At 46.8% G+C, this 16,551-nt stretch overlaps 1 protein-coding gene and 1 long non-coding RNA gene across 2 annotated transcripts; both read left to right on the top strand.

The window, feature by feature from the left end:
- LOC120324895 lies at positions 1-1,085 on the top strand. Its single transcript, XR_005566579.1, has 2 exons — positions 1-382; positions 834-1,085. It is a non-coding gene; the product is annotated as an uncharacterized LOC120324895 (long non-coding RNA).
- A 2,359-nt stretch (positions 1,086-3,444) lies between these two features.
- Positions 3,445-16,325, top strand: CTH (cystathionine gamma-lyase). Its single transcript, XM_027719082.2, has 12 exons — positions 3,445-3,721; positions 5,378-5,459; positions 5,997-6,092; positions 7,731-7,840; positions 8,408-8,539; positions 10,301-10,358; positions 11,015-11,092; positions 11,765-11,917; positions 12,226-12,347; positions 13,765-13,817; positions 14,924-15,062; positions 15,714-16,325. Exons 1-12 carry the CDS (start codon positions 3,572-3,574, stop codon positions 15,720-15,722), a joined length of 1,182 nt encoding a protein of 393 aa, XP_027574883.1. The 5' UTR covers positions 3,445-3,571; the 3' UTR covers positions 15,723-16,325.
- The last annotated feature ends 226 nt before the right edge of the window (positions 16,326-16,551 follow it).

The raw sequence follows: 16,551 nt of genomic DNA, 5'->3' as shown, positions 1-16,551 counted from the left end.
AAATGAGCCAAATCCCAGAAAGAACACGAGCTCGGGGATATTTCCTGTGTCATGGAGGGCTCTCCTTCCATGAATCCCCTTGTGAGAAAAGGAAAAGCAATAGGCCACCAATGCTCCTCTGAACAAAACATCACCCAGACCCTTCACTATTCACCCACTTGCCTCATTTTGGTGCCTATTTCCTTCCCTGAGGGACAGGGGAATAGAAGGAAAAGCTCCAGTGTGATACATGACTGTGAAACAAGTTCCCTGGGGAACAACGGGACCTGGACAAGTTGTCTTGCTCAAAACCATGTGCAGGGAAAGGGAAAGAGAGGACAGTCACCCTGTCCTGGTGTCAGTCCTTTGAGGTGCATTGTCAGCTTAGAAAGTACCTGTTCGGGTAAGAGCTTCCTGATTTCTCACAGCAGCTCCTGCTCCAGTGCCAGTTCTGCAAGTTTCTGCTACCAATAGTGGAATGAATAATTAAAAAAGTGATGATGCATCAAATTCCAGGCACGCTGGATATTTTACTAATGCTTCCAGGGGAAACTACCTCCAGGTTGTCAGGGAGATCAGACCTGACGTGGTACAGAACTGCCTGCCGGGGTGACCTCTGTCTTTCCCCAGTTGGCATCCTCTCCACTCATCCTAAGTGTCCAAGAAGAGTTATAGGGAGATTTAGGAACTATGAAATACGGTTTCTGTGACAGCCCAGCCGCTTCCCATACAGGTTTTTACAGTCCTAATACAGAATTTTAAATCATTCTAGGGAAAACAAAACCCCAAAGTTGCTTTTGCTCTATATTCCATTGGTCTTTTCAACAAGATTTTCTGTCTTTTCTTGTTTTTAGGGAAAATTAAAACCCATTTACAAGGAGGATGTGAGATGTTGGCACTGTCAGCAGGTCTGATATCTTCTGTCCGTTCTCTGGTGCTATGCTGGAAACACACATGGAGCACAGCTGGTCTTGTGGAATAGATGGATTAGCTCAGGCTTTAGCTGATGTTGGAAGCTTCACGTTACATTTTTAATTACTGAAGGCATGAAGTCACTGTTTACCAGCTTATTATGGAGTCCTTTTTCAATACAGAAATGTAACTAAGACATTACTCATGGGAAGGGCTCTGGGAAAAACTGGTGTTTGTAATGAATCTCAACTGTGTAATTATTATGGACCTAAAAATTCTTGAGAACCGGGTTTTTTTTGACCATTTACCAACAGAACTTTGCATTGTTTATATTCTCCATTTTCTTAAATGACTGAAAATTTCTCTGTCTCAAAGACAATTGGGATAAAAGTAGTAGGAATTGTGCCAGAACTCCATTTCCTACAGTTCCTGGGCTGTGGCTCTGTGGAAACTTCACTTAAGGAATTCCTCCAGCAGGAAATAAATAATGGAGGAGTGATCTCTCATGGGTGCATTCCTCCTGGAAGGATTTAAGGAAATGAAACTTAACAAGAAAAAGCAGATAAGGAACTTCAAGACATCAAGTGGAAGTGTTGATTCTCCTTGCAGTTCGTGCTGTCCCAAAGCACTTCAGGAATTTTTATATGTCCTTATTACACAGGAAAAACCACAAGCTTTTCACTTGGACTGATCCATGGGACTAAAATTCTTTTTGTCCTGGCTCAGTGAAGTGTTTCAGCAGGAGGTTTGGGGATATTTGGGTGAGATCTGTGTCCATGAAAGGAGCAGGAGCACCAAGGGACAGGCCCAGCCTCCTCCAGGAATATGTGGAGGTGAACAGTGGAAAAAAGGAGGAAGGAATTTTGTATGCCAAGGAAATAATTCCATTTTGCTTTTGCCTCTGCTTGACTGTCCTGGATTTTATAAAAAGGAGACAGACTTGTTATGGGATTTGGTGGTACCTGAAATGCTGTGACCCGGCAGGACGGTTGTCCACAGCAAAGCTTCGCCCCTGAGCTTAGTGTGGACATTTTCCATAGGATCTGTTTCCCATAGGAAGCAGATTTGTCACCACAGGGTGAAATTCCTCCCTCCTAAATCTCAGGTTCCTGCTGTGTGCTCAGGCTGAGACACTGCCCTGTGCACACCCAGGGGTTTTGCTCTGCTTAGATCCAGTTTTGCTCATACTTTATTTGTATTTTTGTTGTAAAGAAAATGTTTCTTTAAAAAGTATAATATAAAACCCCTTTGTACTTATCCTTCAGCACACTGAACCCACCTCTGTGTGCCCTTTGCCCTCAGAAGGCAAACTGCTGTTCTGTGGATGTCAATCCATGTGGAATAACCTTGGCAGGGAGACACAATGAATTAATTTTTAATCCCAGAATGCAGAATGTGTCAGGCTGGAAGGGACCACAGTGGCTCACCTGGTCCCACCTCCCTGCTCCAGCAGGATCATTCCAGATGGGACAGGATTGTGTCCAGAGAGTTCTGAAATATCTCCAGTGAGGACACTCCATTCCACTCTGGGCAATCTGTCCCAGTGCTCGGTTGCTGCACAGGGAAGAAGTTCTTCTCATGTTCAGGTGGAACTTCCTGGGCATCAGTTCCTGTCTGTTCCTCTTGTCCCATTGCTGGCCACCCCGGAGCAGAGGCTGGTCCACCTTCTGACACCCCTCCTTTAGATATTTATACACATTAATAAGATATTTCACAAAATCCCAGAATAGCTGGGTTTGGAATGGACCTCTGGAGATCACCCAATTCAACCTTCCCTGTCAGGACAGGGTCACCTGGAGCAGGTGGGTTTGGAATGTTTCCAGAGAGGGAGATTCCACACGCTCCCTGGGCAGGTGTTCCAGTGCTCTGCCACCTCCATGGAAAGAAATTCTTCCTCATGTTGAGATGGAACTTCTTGTGTTCTAGTTTATGACCATTGCTCCTTGTCCTGTCGCTGGGCACCACTGTACAGTCTGGGACCATCCTCTGACACCCCTTGGAGATGTTTGTATGGACTGAGGGGATCCCCTCTCAGTGTCTCTTTTCAAGGCTGACCAGGCCCAGCTCCTGCAGGTCTCTTCTCATCAGAGATGCTCCAGGCTCCAAATCATCTTTGTGGCCTCTGCTGGATCCTCTCCAGGAGCTCCATGTCCCTTGTGTCCTGAGGAGCCCAGAACTGGACATAGCATTCCAGATGTGACTCCACAGATCTGAGCAGAGGGGCAGGATCCCCTTCCTGACCTGCTGGCAATGCTCTTCCCGAGGCAGCCCCGAAACCCATTGTCCCTCCTGGCTCCAGGACACACGGCTGGCTCAGGGACAACTCGGACTCCCAGATCCTTCTCTGCAGCTCTGCTCTCGTAGGTCACTTCAGGGTGTGCTGGTACTGAGGTTACCTCTTCCCAGATGCTGAGGTGATCCAGGCAGCGCTGCTCCCTTTTCCGTTCCCAGGGAAGGCGCCCGTGGATCGGGACAATCCCCCAGGATCGGGACGATCCCGGCTCGCGAGCTCCCCCCGGCGGGCGGGCGCTGCACTGCAGGTCTGGCCCCGCCCCCCGGCACCGCAGCCAATGGGAGGCCGCGCCGAGGCCCCGCCCTCGCCGTGCCCCCGGCGGTGCCGCCGCGGCTGCGGCAGTTCCCGGGACACGCGGGACACACGGAACACACGGGACACGCGGCCATGGAGCGCGGCTTCCTGCCACCCTTCCCTCACTTCGCCACCCGCGCCATCCACGCCGGGCAGGACCCCGAGCAGTGGCGCTCCGGGGCCGTGGTGCCGCCCATCTCGCTCTCCACCACCTTCAAGCAGCGGGCGCCCGGCGAGCACGCGGTGAGTGCGGCCGCCACCGCGGCATCGGGTCACCCCCGGGGCACCTGCGGGGGTACCGAGCCGTCCTCGGGGGGACTGAGACACCCACGGGGGCACTGAGCTAATGGGCACACCGGGGGGACCCCGAAGGCCCGGCGTGGGGAGGTCCGGGAAGCGGCTGCCCCTGGGAAGGGGAGGGAGCTCCCGATGGAAGTGTTTTCCTACGTGGCAGCTTCTGGACAAAAAGAGCATCTTTTTCCCGCTGGAAGCGGTGGTTTCGCCCAGGTGGAATCTCCCTCACTGGAGATATTCTAGACCTGTGTGGACACAATCCTGTGCCATGTGCTCTGGGATGACTCTGCTGGAGCAGGGAGGTGGGACCAGGTGAGCCACTGCGGTCCCTTCCAGCCTGACCCAGACTGTGATTGTGTTTTCCCGGGAACTGAGAGAGTTTGGAATGATTTCCACGTGAAACGAGGAGGAAGGGGAGCAGGGGCAGGGATGCTGCTGCCCAGCTCCATGGGCTGCACAGAGACTCTCGGAAGCTTTACCTGCCCATTTTCCAGATGCAGGGCCCAGGCAGAATCCGTGTTCTCCTTCACACATGTTGTGTGAGAGGCTGCTTTAGTTTTCCTTCCAAACAGAAGGAAATATTTCATAAGGATTTTGTGGATGCCCCATAGGAACTACTGGGAAGGTTTGCACTGACCTATCCCGAAGTTTCTGATGGGCCATGGCACAAATCCGCCCCTCCTAAACCAGGATCTGCTCCAAAGCCACAGGCTGAACTGGGCCGGCTGGGCAGAAGGGATGTGCCCTGTGATCCCTGATTCCACACAGAATTCAGCTGGGAATGCCTGGGAGCAGGCAGCTGCGCTGGAGAAGTCCTCAGAAGGAGTCAGCTGCTGTATCCACAATCCTGATGACAGGCTGTTGGTGTTCCTGCCGGGAGCTTTGCCGGAGGATTGGGAGGAATTCCAGAGCATGAGGAAGTTGTCATTAAACAGGAATCCTCAAAGAATGCAAATCCCAGGTGCTCAGCAGGTTCTCTGTACCTGCTGCATCCAGCATGCAGGAGTGGTTTTCCCCATTAAATCTTCCCAGAATTCCCATAAAAGCTGGAGCAGTGAGTTGCGGAACTTGCCAGGGACACGTTTGGGCTCTCAGGAAGTGACAGGTACAGTTGGCCCTGTGCCATCTCTCAGGCTGAGCGTGGTGGAGATGGGAAAATTTTCCCTGATAATTCCCTCCAGAGAGGTTGTGGAGTCTCCCTCCCTGGATATATTCAGGAACACTCTGGACACAATCCTGTGCCATGTGCTCTGGGATGGCCCTGCTTGAGCAGGGAGGTGGGAGCAAATGTCTCACTGTGGTCTCTTCCAACCTGACCCATTTTGGGATCTGAGAGTGAGTGGATTGTGTCAGCCCAAGACCTTTTCTCCAACAGTGACCACGGATTGATGTTTAGGAAAAAGTAGGAGAATGTGGCTGCACCCCCAGTGCACCCCCAGACAGCTTTTGCTGGTGTAGATGCCCAGTTGTTGTGCCAGGAAACCCTCCTGCTGTTCTGGGAGGAGCTGGATGCCCCCAGTGAGGGCTCTTGAAGGAACCTGGAAGTAGTATTGTCTAAAGCTTTCCCAGTGCTCTCTCTTACATTGTCTCTCACTCCTACCCCAGGGATATGAGTACAGCCGGTCTGGGAACCCAACTCGGGATTGCCTGGAAAAGGCTGTGGCCGCCCTTGATGGAGCCAAATACAGTGAGTAATTCGTGGCTTGGAGAGGGCTTGGGGCAACCTGGACTAGTGGGAGGTGTCCCTGCCCATGGCAGGGAGTGGAATGGGGTGAGCTTTAAGTCCCCTCCAACCCAAACCATGCCATGATTCCATGATCTCAGTTCTTATTCACAGCAAAAGCTGCTTTATCGTGTCATAGTCCAGCAGTTATTGTTGGAAAGTCCAGCTCAATCCCTGGGCTTTCTGTTGTTCTTCCTCACTGTGCTTGATGCCTGAGCTAAGCTTGATCCATCCCTGTGCAGCAGTGCTGGATGCAGTGGGGAGGGGGAACAGGCAGCCCCTGGTCCCAGTCTGTTCCCAGTCTGGCACCAGTGTCCATCCTGGTTCCAAGCTGTGTAAATCAAGCTGCTGCTTTAACTGGCTCCACTCACCAAGTGAGGGAGAGGGAGAATGACAGAACAGGTTCCTTTGAGAGACAAAGTGAGGGAGGTGAAGGCAGGTCTAACCAGGTTGTATCACATCAAATACAGCTTGTCTGCTACTTACTCTGTTCTGTTCTAGGTTTAGCTTATTCTTCGGGCTTAGCAGCTCTTCTGAACATCTGTCACCTGTTGAAGACAGGGGACACAATCATCTGCATGGATGATGTCTATGGAGGTATGTACAGCACCATGGGGGCTTTGATCTTCGCTGTGCAAAGCATAAAATAGAACTGACCTCTCTGAAATTCCCCTTTTCTTTGAAGCCTTTTCACCTTGTGAGAACACAGATACTGCTGTCTGATTTGGGTGTTAGAAATTCAGGCACTGAAACATTTCATTGGCACAACATGGAGGTTTAAAAATATGTAACAACAAATACATATTTGCATGAGGGGAAATAGCAACATCTTAGTGCTGCACAGGTTCGTTTGCAGAGCAGGACCCTCTTTCCCTAGGTTTGACCCTTTACCAACCAGCATTTTGTCTGGACTGTTCCAGACAACTGTTCCATCATCTCCGCCCAAAGCACAGCTTCCCTCTGTTGTCCCTGTGCTTTCTGAACACTTCAGAGATGCCACAGCCCACTCTTAGGTGTTGATCTTGCATCATATTTATCAACAACTCCCAGTCCAAGCGGATATCCACCTCAGCCAAGTTTTTCAGAAGGTTTAGGTCACCCAGAATTCCTGAGGAGGAACATGCTGGTAAGACATGATGTGACAGTTCCTTGGTGTGTGACCTCTGTTCCATTGGTCAGCAGGGCTGGAGTTTCCAAGGCCTTGGCACAGAGAGATCCAACCTGCTGTGTTATCAAGGGAAGGTTAGAGGCAGGTTTCCCAATCAATAGCTGGAAAACCTGGAAATCTACTTTTCTTTCCCCTAGAAGTGCTGAGTGTTTGCCAGTCAGTTCTCTGTGCTTGTGCACATCAAATCCAAACACACACATTTGCTTTTCACACTGAAGTTCTGTCATGCTAGAGAGTATTCTCCAACTGCAGCTGGAGATAGCAGGAATCTCTGCTCCTTTAGCTCACAGCTCTCTCACCACAACTCAGTCAGTCATTTAACCAGAGCACATGGGCAGTTCCTCACTTCTAAAGGGCTCAGGGGGGTATTTTTCAAGCAAAACTTGTTCACCTGCTCCTTAAAGCCTCGACCTGGGGTGACTTTTGCAAAGATAATTTTATTGTTTTTCCCCTGATTTTTTTTTTCATATTTTTGTTATAAAATAAGTGTTTCCTTAAACCCTCAAATCACTCAGCTGTGCCAATCTCCATATTCCATCCCTTCATGCTTTGATGGCAAACTGCTGTTGGACAGAAGAGAGTCCATGTGGAATAACCTTGGTAGAGACACCCAGTAAATTGATTTTTAATCCAATCAGTATTTCCAGGTAGTGTGTTGCACATCTATTGATCAGCTGTTTGCTGCTGGATTCTTTTAATCTTCTCAATGAAAGGTTCCAAAGACAGATAGGAAGGAAAAAATCACTTTTAGTGGAATGATAATAAACACAGTTCTGGGGTCTTCTCCTTGATGCTTCTCTGTTTAATTTTCTGATAAAAAAACCCCATTGATTTCAAATACTTCACAAATCACTCTGATCCCATATTCCCATTATTACTTTTTCATGATAATTAAAACTACAACAATCTTTAAACGTTTTTGGAAATAAAAACAATACTCATTTGTCATTTACGTGCAGCACAAAGCTGTGCCCTCCTGACTTTCCCTGGGTGATACAAAAGACTGGAGAGCAGTGAAGGGAAGTCAAAGGAAGTTGTTTCATTTTGTGATTTGGGATTTTTTTTAGGCACAAACAGATACTTCAGGAGAATCGCCTCAGAAATTGGTTTGAAGGTAGTTTTTGTTGACTGCACAAAACCAAAATGCCTGGAAGCTGCAATTACACCACAGACCAAGGTAGGGGAGAGGGAAATGAATATTGTTAGATAGTTTTATTCTTACTCGTGTTGAATTTGGTGTCTGTGTTGATCTGAGGGGCTGCGGGGGTTGGGGCACTGCTGGTCCCACCAGGGCATGTGGTAATGTTTGTGCTGCCTCGTGTAAAACATTTTAAGAAGACAAAGAAACACCCTGAAGAGAGAGAGGAGAAGGGAAAAGGTAAAAAAGAGCATAGGGAACACTGAGCTCAGAGTTGGAGGTGCTCCATGGCACTGGAGTGGATAATCCCTTGCTCCAGGGAAGTGTTTCAGACCTTTGGGCATAATGACTTTGTTCTTGCTCTGTCAGGCCTTCTCCAGGTGGGATGAACCTGGATTTGCAAAAGCTTTGCTGTGCTTCCCATGTTGAGTTTGTGGGGAATCACCTCTCCTAAGGAACCTTCCTTTGCTCCAGCAGGGAAACCTTGTTTTCACTCTGGGAAGCTGGCACTCAATAAATTATCATTGAAAGCACTTCTCACTTACCCAAGGGGCATCAGCAGCACTGAAAATCTCTGACATGGTGGTTTCTGTTGGATTTGTGCAGCTGATTTGGATCGAGACCCCCACCAACCCCATGATGAAGGTCATCGACATCCGTGCCTGTGCAGATGAGGCACATAAACACGGGGATGTTCTCCTGGCAGTGGACAACACCTTCATGTCTCCCTATTTCCAGGTGTGTTCACCATTATCCCATTACTCAGTGTAGTTCAAGAGACATTTTCAAACAGGAAGCACCAAGGAACTGCGGTTTGATCTTTGCATGTAAAATCACCTGCTCTGTTTCTAGCTGCAGGTTAATGCTGCTGGTTGCATCAGTGGAGGTGTATCTGTCATTCAAAAATCATGGATTTTGGTTCTTTCTGATGAAAATCACAGCAGGCTTGTTAAGAAGTGTCCTGTTTTCTGACTTTGGCCTTTTTATAGCAATTCTTTTGTATATGCTGTTTAAGCGCCGTTCTGAACCACTTGATAGTCTAGAAAAAGTAGTGGAAGAAAAAGTTAAAACAAGCAAACTTTGTTCAATCTTCCTTTGAGACATTCAATATTTCTTCAATATTTTGGTGAATATGTGAGTTAGAACTTTATAACTTTGTTTATAACAACCAACAAAACTTTTCTATATTGATAAAAGGAAGTGATTTTCTTAAGTTCTAAAAGTGTTTCAGAATAATAAACTTCCAAGTTTTGTTGATCTCAATATGGACTGGAAATATACATATAAATTTCCCAGGAGACCAAGCCAATCTCTTGTGTTTTAGGTCCAAAGTCACCCTTCTGGCAGAGTGCAAAGGCAAAGTGTCTGGTTTTGTTCAGGGTACTGAGATCTTCCTGAATTTAGGGAGCTCTACACAAAGTGTTAATGCTAAGCTCCAGCAGCACTGCAGTTGGTCTGGGACATTCCAGAAGCTTGGTGATTCCCCCCTGCAATGTGTTATTCAGTTCAGAATTCACAATTTACTTCAGAAAGGGGGGTGTGAAAGGCACAAAGTGAGCTGGGCTGGTTAATGAGTCTGGGTCAGCCTGGTGCCAGTGCTAATAATTGATTTTGATGAGGGGAGTAGGTAGTGTTGTTAAACCCCTCTAGACCTCTGCTGGTGCTAAGCAAATGAGAATTTCAGAGATGTTTGTGTGTCAATATTGAGTGTAAAAGGCATTTTTCCATGGTGATTCTGGCTGTGCATTGGGAGTGAGTGTTATCCATGTTCCTTGGATGGATGTCCATGTTCAGTCTGGCTCAGCAGTCTTTAGACCTGCTTACTTTGTTACCTTTTAACACGCTGATGCTCTTTGCTCTTTGGAATATGTTTATATTACGTGCCAAGTCCCAATTAAAAGAATTATGTTGTTCATGACCTCTTGCCCATCAACCCCTTGCTTTGTCGCACCTTCAAAAGGCTTCTGGGAACAAAGCTGGGAAGTGAGGAAAAACAGCTGGCAAAGAAAACCTCCTTTCCTTTCCTCATGTTTTCAGTTTTTTCAGTGTAATATCACCAATACTTGGAAAACAATGCAATTTTTTTACTTTTCAGACTGTCTTGAGGTCATAATTTTCTAAGGAAATCCACTTTAGAGAGTAAACACCATTATTTCTCTTGCCTCAGCTAAGCAATAGAACTATTTTTTCCCAAATATATAACTGTATGTTAGATGGATTGAACCATTTCTCTCCCTGAAGCCAGTGGGAATTGGGCCAGTGCTGTTAAATCACATTTGAGTGTGCTTATCTTGAATTCAGAGTGTCTCCCTGTGCTTTTGGTTTTATCACACATTCAGTCATCATTCTCCGGTTTTTGTGTTTAAAGTGTTAAGTTTTTGTGGGTTTTTCTTTAGTTTCTCCACTTATTTTTTGCTGTGTAGGCCTTTTTGGATAGCTGGAAGTGAACCTGGCTGCATGCAGGCATTAATCAGAGCTGTGAATTTAATTTTGTTTCAGTGTCCTCTGTCCCTGGGGGCTGATATTTGTATGAATTCTGCGACCAAGTACTTGAACGGTAAGTGTGGGAGTTCAGCACCTACTTAGGGCAGGGTTGGATGGAATATTGGGAAGAAATCCTTCCCTGTGAGGGTGGTGAGGCCCTGGCACAGGTTGCTCAGAGAAGTTGTGGCTGCCCCATCCCTGGAAGTGTCCAAGGCCAGGTTGGATGGGGCTTGGAGCAACCTGGGATAGTGGAAGGTGTCCCTGCCCATGGCAGGGGGTGGGATGTGATGTTTAAGGTTCTTCCCAGCCCAAACCAGTCTGGGATTCTGTGATAACATGAATTATTATTATTATAAAGCCATGCTGGCTTTAATTTGGCTACAACAAAGCAGGTGCCTTCAGGAGAAGGTGGGTTGGGAACTGCTCTCCCTGAGCCAGGAGCCTGGAGCTTCTCTCCAGGACATTTCTGGTCCCTGCAGTGTCCTGGCAGGTGGCAGAGGTGCCCTGGGAAGTGTCAGTGCAGGAGACAGTGCTGAGCAGAGCTTTAGAAACAGCCCAAATCTGCCTTGTGATTTCTGTCTGCACAGGAAGAAAGGCTAGAGCTTCAGGAACAACCCAGGGCCTTGCAAAACTGGGGTTTTAGTAACACCAGGATGGAGAAACTGGGGGGTTGAGGCAGAACCCTGGAGCAGATGGAATGGCTGATCCTGTTCTTGTCTTCATTTGTAGGGCACAGTGATGTGGTGATGGGGCTGGTCTCAGTGAACCGGGATGATCTCTATGAGAGGCTCAAATTCCTGCAGAATTGTGAGTACTAATACAGGAAATACCTGGAAATGAATCCTGGTCACAAACCAGCTCCTGCTGGGGAGCATGGGGATGCACACAAGTGGGAATTCTGCTTAGAGATACAGCGCAAATGGGCAGAACTGGGAATAATAAAATAAATTTTTATTTTAATAAATTTTAATACAATTAAAATAATGTTTAAATTAATAAAATAAACTTAATAAACTTAATAAAATTAATTACACTGGTCTCCACTTCTTAACTGCTTCTAGAGAACTGATGAGGCACATCCTGGAAGCATCAGGGTCTCTGCCTTGTGCACACCTGCAGTTAAAGGGGTTTTTTAAACTCACACATCAGAATTTTCTTGTATATGTTGATTTCGAGCATTTTACTGCCTCTTAATTGTCAGGAATAAATTTCTGTATGGGGTTCTGCCTGCTCTCTGCCTACAGCAGAGACAATAAAGGTATATTATGTCTAATAAATAGAACCCCTGAGGCTTCAGCTTGTTAATTCACCTCATTAATTGGCTCCCCACGTGTGTGAGATGAGGAAGGTAGATTGCAGCAGGTGTCTTCCCACTTGTCACGTTCTAACTTTAGAAATGTTGGGGATTAGGACTGTATCAGTTGTACTTAAACCCAAACCAACCCCTTTTCTCTGAGGAATTTTGTCTCCCTTCCCCAGCTCTCGGGGCCATCCCGTCTGCCTTTGACTGTTACCTGTGCAACCGGGGGCTGAAGACGCTGCCCATCCGCATGAAGCAGCACTTCCACAATGCCCTGGCCGTTGCCCAGTTCCTGGAGTCACATTCCCGGGTGGAGAAGGTCCTTTTCCCAGGTGGGTTGGCAGGACCTCTGAGCAGGAAATGTCCCAGAGGGTGGGTTTGGGTGCTGTGATGCTCCATGTCATCGTCACCTTCATGTGGTGACTTGGGCAGGGTGGACACCTTGGAGCTCCAAGGTGGACACCTTGGAGTGGGCTGAGGGGGAGCTGCTTCACCTCTGAAGGAGGGTAATTCACTCCAAGTCACTCCCCAGATTCCAGGGGTGACTTGAGCTGGGTGTCCACCTTGGCAGAGGCTGAGGGGGAAGCTGCTCCACCTCTAAGGGAGGGTCATTCACTCCAAGTGACTCCCCAAATTCCAGGGCTGCCTTCCCACCCTCAGCATGAGCTGATGAAGCGCCAGTGCACGGGCTGTCCTGGCATGATCACCTTCTACATCAAGGGGAACCTCAAACATGCTACTGCCTTCCTCAAGAGCCTAAAGGTAAATGGCAATAAAACACCTCCTCAGAGGGACCTGGGACTGTCCTGCTGAGGGGGATGGTCGAAGTGGCTTTTCTTGGTGAGGGGAGAGTCTGTCTGTACTTGCAAAGCTCCTCAAATCTTTTGGGTGTGACCATCTCTAAATAATAGATAATTTGTAAATGTGAGGCTGATGAGAGGGAACAAAAGATGCCTGAGCTCCTTGGAAGGGTTTTTTTGCACAGCAAGGTGAGGTGTGTCCAGGTTAGCCCAGGAAATGCTGCTGACAAAGGGCCTTTTGCCAAAATACCTGCAGGAGTTGGAAGCAGAGGAGCTGTGGCTGGTGTAACACTGCTGGAATATTTCAAAGTGCTCATCAGGAGAATGAAACATTGAGGAGAAACCTGAATCATGAAGCTGAGAGGGAGTCCCTCAGTTTGGAGAATGGTTGGTTGTTTATTTGACCCAAACAACAGGTTTTTGCTGTTTTGCCATGTGTTCATTCTGCCTGTGCCCTTTGATGTGTTTCTAGTCGTGATCTCTGGTTAATTTGCATCCTGCTCTACTGGTTTTGCTGTTTTGTTCTTGGAAAAACCAATCAGTAAGAACTGGCGGAGGTGAATTAGAACTTCCTTCTGCCCCCTGTCTCACTTGCCAGCTGATGTCACCCACTGAAAATGAATTTACTAAAAATACGGTTGGCCCACAAAATATCCTTTGACCTGAGAGAAAGGACTGAATCCTGGCACAGGAGATCTGCCAGCTTTGACAAGAAATATCAGGGAATGTGTCTCAGGAGAAGTAGTTCCTGACAGTTATCCAAGCCCTTTGACTTGGATGACCATCAGTTTGTCACTAGGCTTGTCCAAAAGTAAAGTCATTCCAAAGAATCATAGAATCCCACACTGGTTTGGGTTGGAAGGGACCTTAAAGCCCATCTTCTACTACCCCCTGCCATGGGCAGGGACACCTTCCACTATACCAGACTGCTCCAAGTCCCATCCGACCTGGCCTTGGACACTTCCAAGGATGGGGCAGGATGAGTCTGTTTTAAATCTTAGTTGCTCTTACTTGCTAAATGTACACTTTATTCCTGAATTACACTAATACCATTTATAAAATAAAACTTATTATAGAAAAACTTAGGGAAAAAGCCCCCTAAACATTCTTTTTCTTTGCATAATGTCCTTGAAGTGGTCATTGCTCCAAGGCTGCCAGAGCTCAAGGAGCATATGGACAATGCTCTCAGGGTCAGGGTGGGATTGTTGGGGTGTCTGCAGGGCCAGGAGTTGGACTCATGATTCTTGTGGGTCCCTTCCAGCTCAGGATATTCCATGATTCTTTGACATCTCTTTCCATGCATCCATGGAAACTTGTTAACTTCTTTCTTTCACACTTCCCTTTCACCCTTGTTAATTTGTGTTCCATCTTTCTCGTAGGTGTTTACCCTGGCTGAGAGTCTGGGGGGCTATGAGAGCCTGGCAGAGCACCCGTAAGTCATTCTTCTATCTTCAAAGTCTAAAAAGGCTGCAGAGTCCCCCAAAATATTAGTGGGGGACAGCACAGATATTTCCAGTCCCTGAGGCCAAGCTGTTTTCCATGTAATGGAAAGAATGGTGTGTTGTGTAGCACAAACCTAGCAGAGGCTCCAGGAATGAGTGAATTCTGTGAATGTGAGAGTGCTGTGATGGAGGAATTTTGACTGGAAAACTGGAATTTAGGAATTTGTTACTCTGAAAACAATCCAAGAAATCCGTGTGTGTTGGAATTGTGGAGCAGATGGGATGGAGGGAAGAGCTGTGCCATGCTCCCTGCTCACACAAGAGGGCGTGGTCAGTACGTGCACCCAACTGCCTTGTTTTCCCTGTCAGGACTTTTTGTGGGAATTTTAGTAACACTTGGCTGCTCCTGTTAAGGTTAAAAGGCTAAAAAGAGGATTTATACGGAATTAGATTCTTTTATTCAAAGTCAATTTGCTTTTCAAAAAGATATATGGGAATTTATGGCTTTTTGTGTGCTAAAGCATTTCAGGTATTCATTAGTGTAACAGCAAATCTTAAACCACTCCAGCAGCTGGAAGAAATTGTGAGTTGGTTGGTGGAGCACAGGGGAAAATACCTTCTTGCCCATATCCTCCAAGCCTGCAGAGAGTAAACCCTTCAGTGTAATCTGGTACAGTTTGACAAGAAGAAACCAGAAGTTAATAGAAAACAGGAGTTTTTATACTGGAGGCTGTTCACTGCAGCTGCTTCTCCACGTGCAGAGCAGAGCTTTTAGAGCAAAAAAAAACCCTAAAAAATTCTGGAAGGAAGAGGAATGGGATTTTCTCCATTTTTAGCTCCAGATTTTGAAGTATCCAACTTCTTATTTATAATTTGTAGCTTAGAAGTACTTTCCTGAAAGTCTAAAGTCTCTGACTTCACATCATTTACAGTCACTGCCACGAGCTCTTTCCATCTGTGGGTTCAGCAGCAAGTGGCACAGAAAAGGTGTAAAACCTCGTGAAACTTTGAGGTGCTGGCAGAAAGCCAGCTGGTTTGGGCTTTACTGAGGAAAGTGCAAAGTTCTTAGGAAACAGGCTGGTGTTTGTCCCTGCAGGGCCATCATGACCCATGCCTCAGTGCCCCAGGAGGAGAGGGAAGCTCTCGGCATCACTGATACGTTGATTCGTCTCTCTGTGGGTTTGGAGGATGAGGAGGATTTACTGGCTGACCTGGACCAGGCCCTGAAGGCTGCGGTGAGTGGATTCTTACCCCCTAAGAATCATTCCTTCTCTCACTGACTGACTCCTGGGAATTCTTACCTTTTTAAACCACTCCTAAGCAGACCTTGGATTTAAAGCTCTCCCTGTCAGGATTCCCTGTACAAGGTTTGTGTCCTGGTCAATCACAGTCTCAACCGATATGGATTCAGGTACAACAGATGTTGGAGTCATGGGAATGTCCCTGCTAAAGTCAGGCTCAGGGAGACTCACACAGGCCTAGAAAGGCTCAGTGTGTGCTTCAGATTTTTCCTGCCAGGGTTGAAATATATTAAAGAGCTTTAAGAGCTTCTCTCAAACAGTAAGTCCAATATTTGAGTACTGCTGTTTCAGTCCACTCCTGATGCTCCTCTCCCACAGGTCTGGATTTCAGACAGTGGATTTTTTTTTTGTGTGTAGGGTTGGTTTTTAATGTTTTTTGTTTGTTTGTTTTTCAGGGGTTTTTTGTTTGTTTTTTTTTAATGATAGGAAAAGTTATCATCAGTAACTACACATATTTCTATTTGCCAGCACAGGGCATGAAATTAATCTAATGCCAAAATGTGTCTTATTTATGAAAAGAAGAAGAAAAGTGTGTGGTTGATGAGGGCAGAACATAATTGTCTCTCCTTTCCCTTCTTCTTGCAGTTTGCATAAGCCTTGAGGCTTAAAGAAGGAACTTGGAATTGGATGTTGCAAAGACTATGGAAGAGGACGTGGAAAATCAAATTGCTCCTTTGATTTGCCTTTGATTTGCCTTTGGAAATTTCAATCTGGATTCCTGGGGAGTCTCCCTGGTGCTGTTGGGTTGGTTCTGCTGCTGTCTGGCTGTGCACGGGCTGTGTGTGGTACAGCCTGGGCTCTCCCGTGGGTCAAGGTCTGTTGTTGGGAAATCCGTTGGGATTTCTGGAGTCAGTAATTGTGTGTGAGAGCAGCCATGGGCTCCCTCAGAAATGTTCTCCCTGTTCTCCCAGAGATCAGTGTTTCTTCTGATGGTTTGAGGTCACAGGGTGTGGTTCCTGATGCTGCTCTTGGGATGCACAGCTCATTCTTCTCTTCCAACCCAACAGCCCATCTTAAAAACCTGATTGGCCTTGGATTTATTTTAATTAGGTCAGAAATGTGCTTTAAAGCTTTTCTCCTCTGGATTTTTTAATACAGTGTTGAAAATGAAGCTTGGAAAATGGTAAATAATAGCTAATAGCTGTTAATTATGAGAATGATTGAAACAACTTTAATTAAAATATGCTGTGAATTTCCTTGATGTCTTCCTTGTTCTTCCATTTCCATGTACTACTTATGTTCAAAATCAGGTGATAGAATGACCCTGGAGCTGTTCAGATTTTCCTATGGGAAGAAGATGACATTGATGGTGTTACTTTTGTCAGGAAAAAGAGATGTAAATTTGGCTGTAGTGTTCAGGCAGGGAATGCTCAGAGGGGCTGGGTGGGACAAAGTGTCCCCTCCCACGTCCCCCCAGGTGACT

This window comes from Pipra filicauda, unplaced genomic scaffold, assembly GCF_003945595.2.
Source record: "Pipra filicauda isolate LSUMZ 115617 unplaced genomic scaffold, ASM394559v2 scaffold753_size109717_pilon, whole genome shotgun sequence".
Classification (NCBI taxonomy): domain Eukaryota; kingdom Metazoa; phylum Chordata; class Aves; order Passeriformes; family Pipridae; genus Pipra; species Pipra filicauda.
Note: the sequence above shows the minus strand (reverse complement) of the source record. Positions and strands in the feature narration are given on the sequence as shown.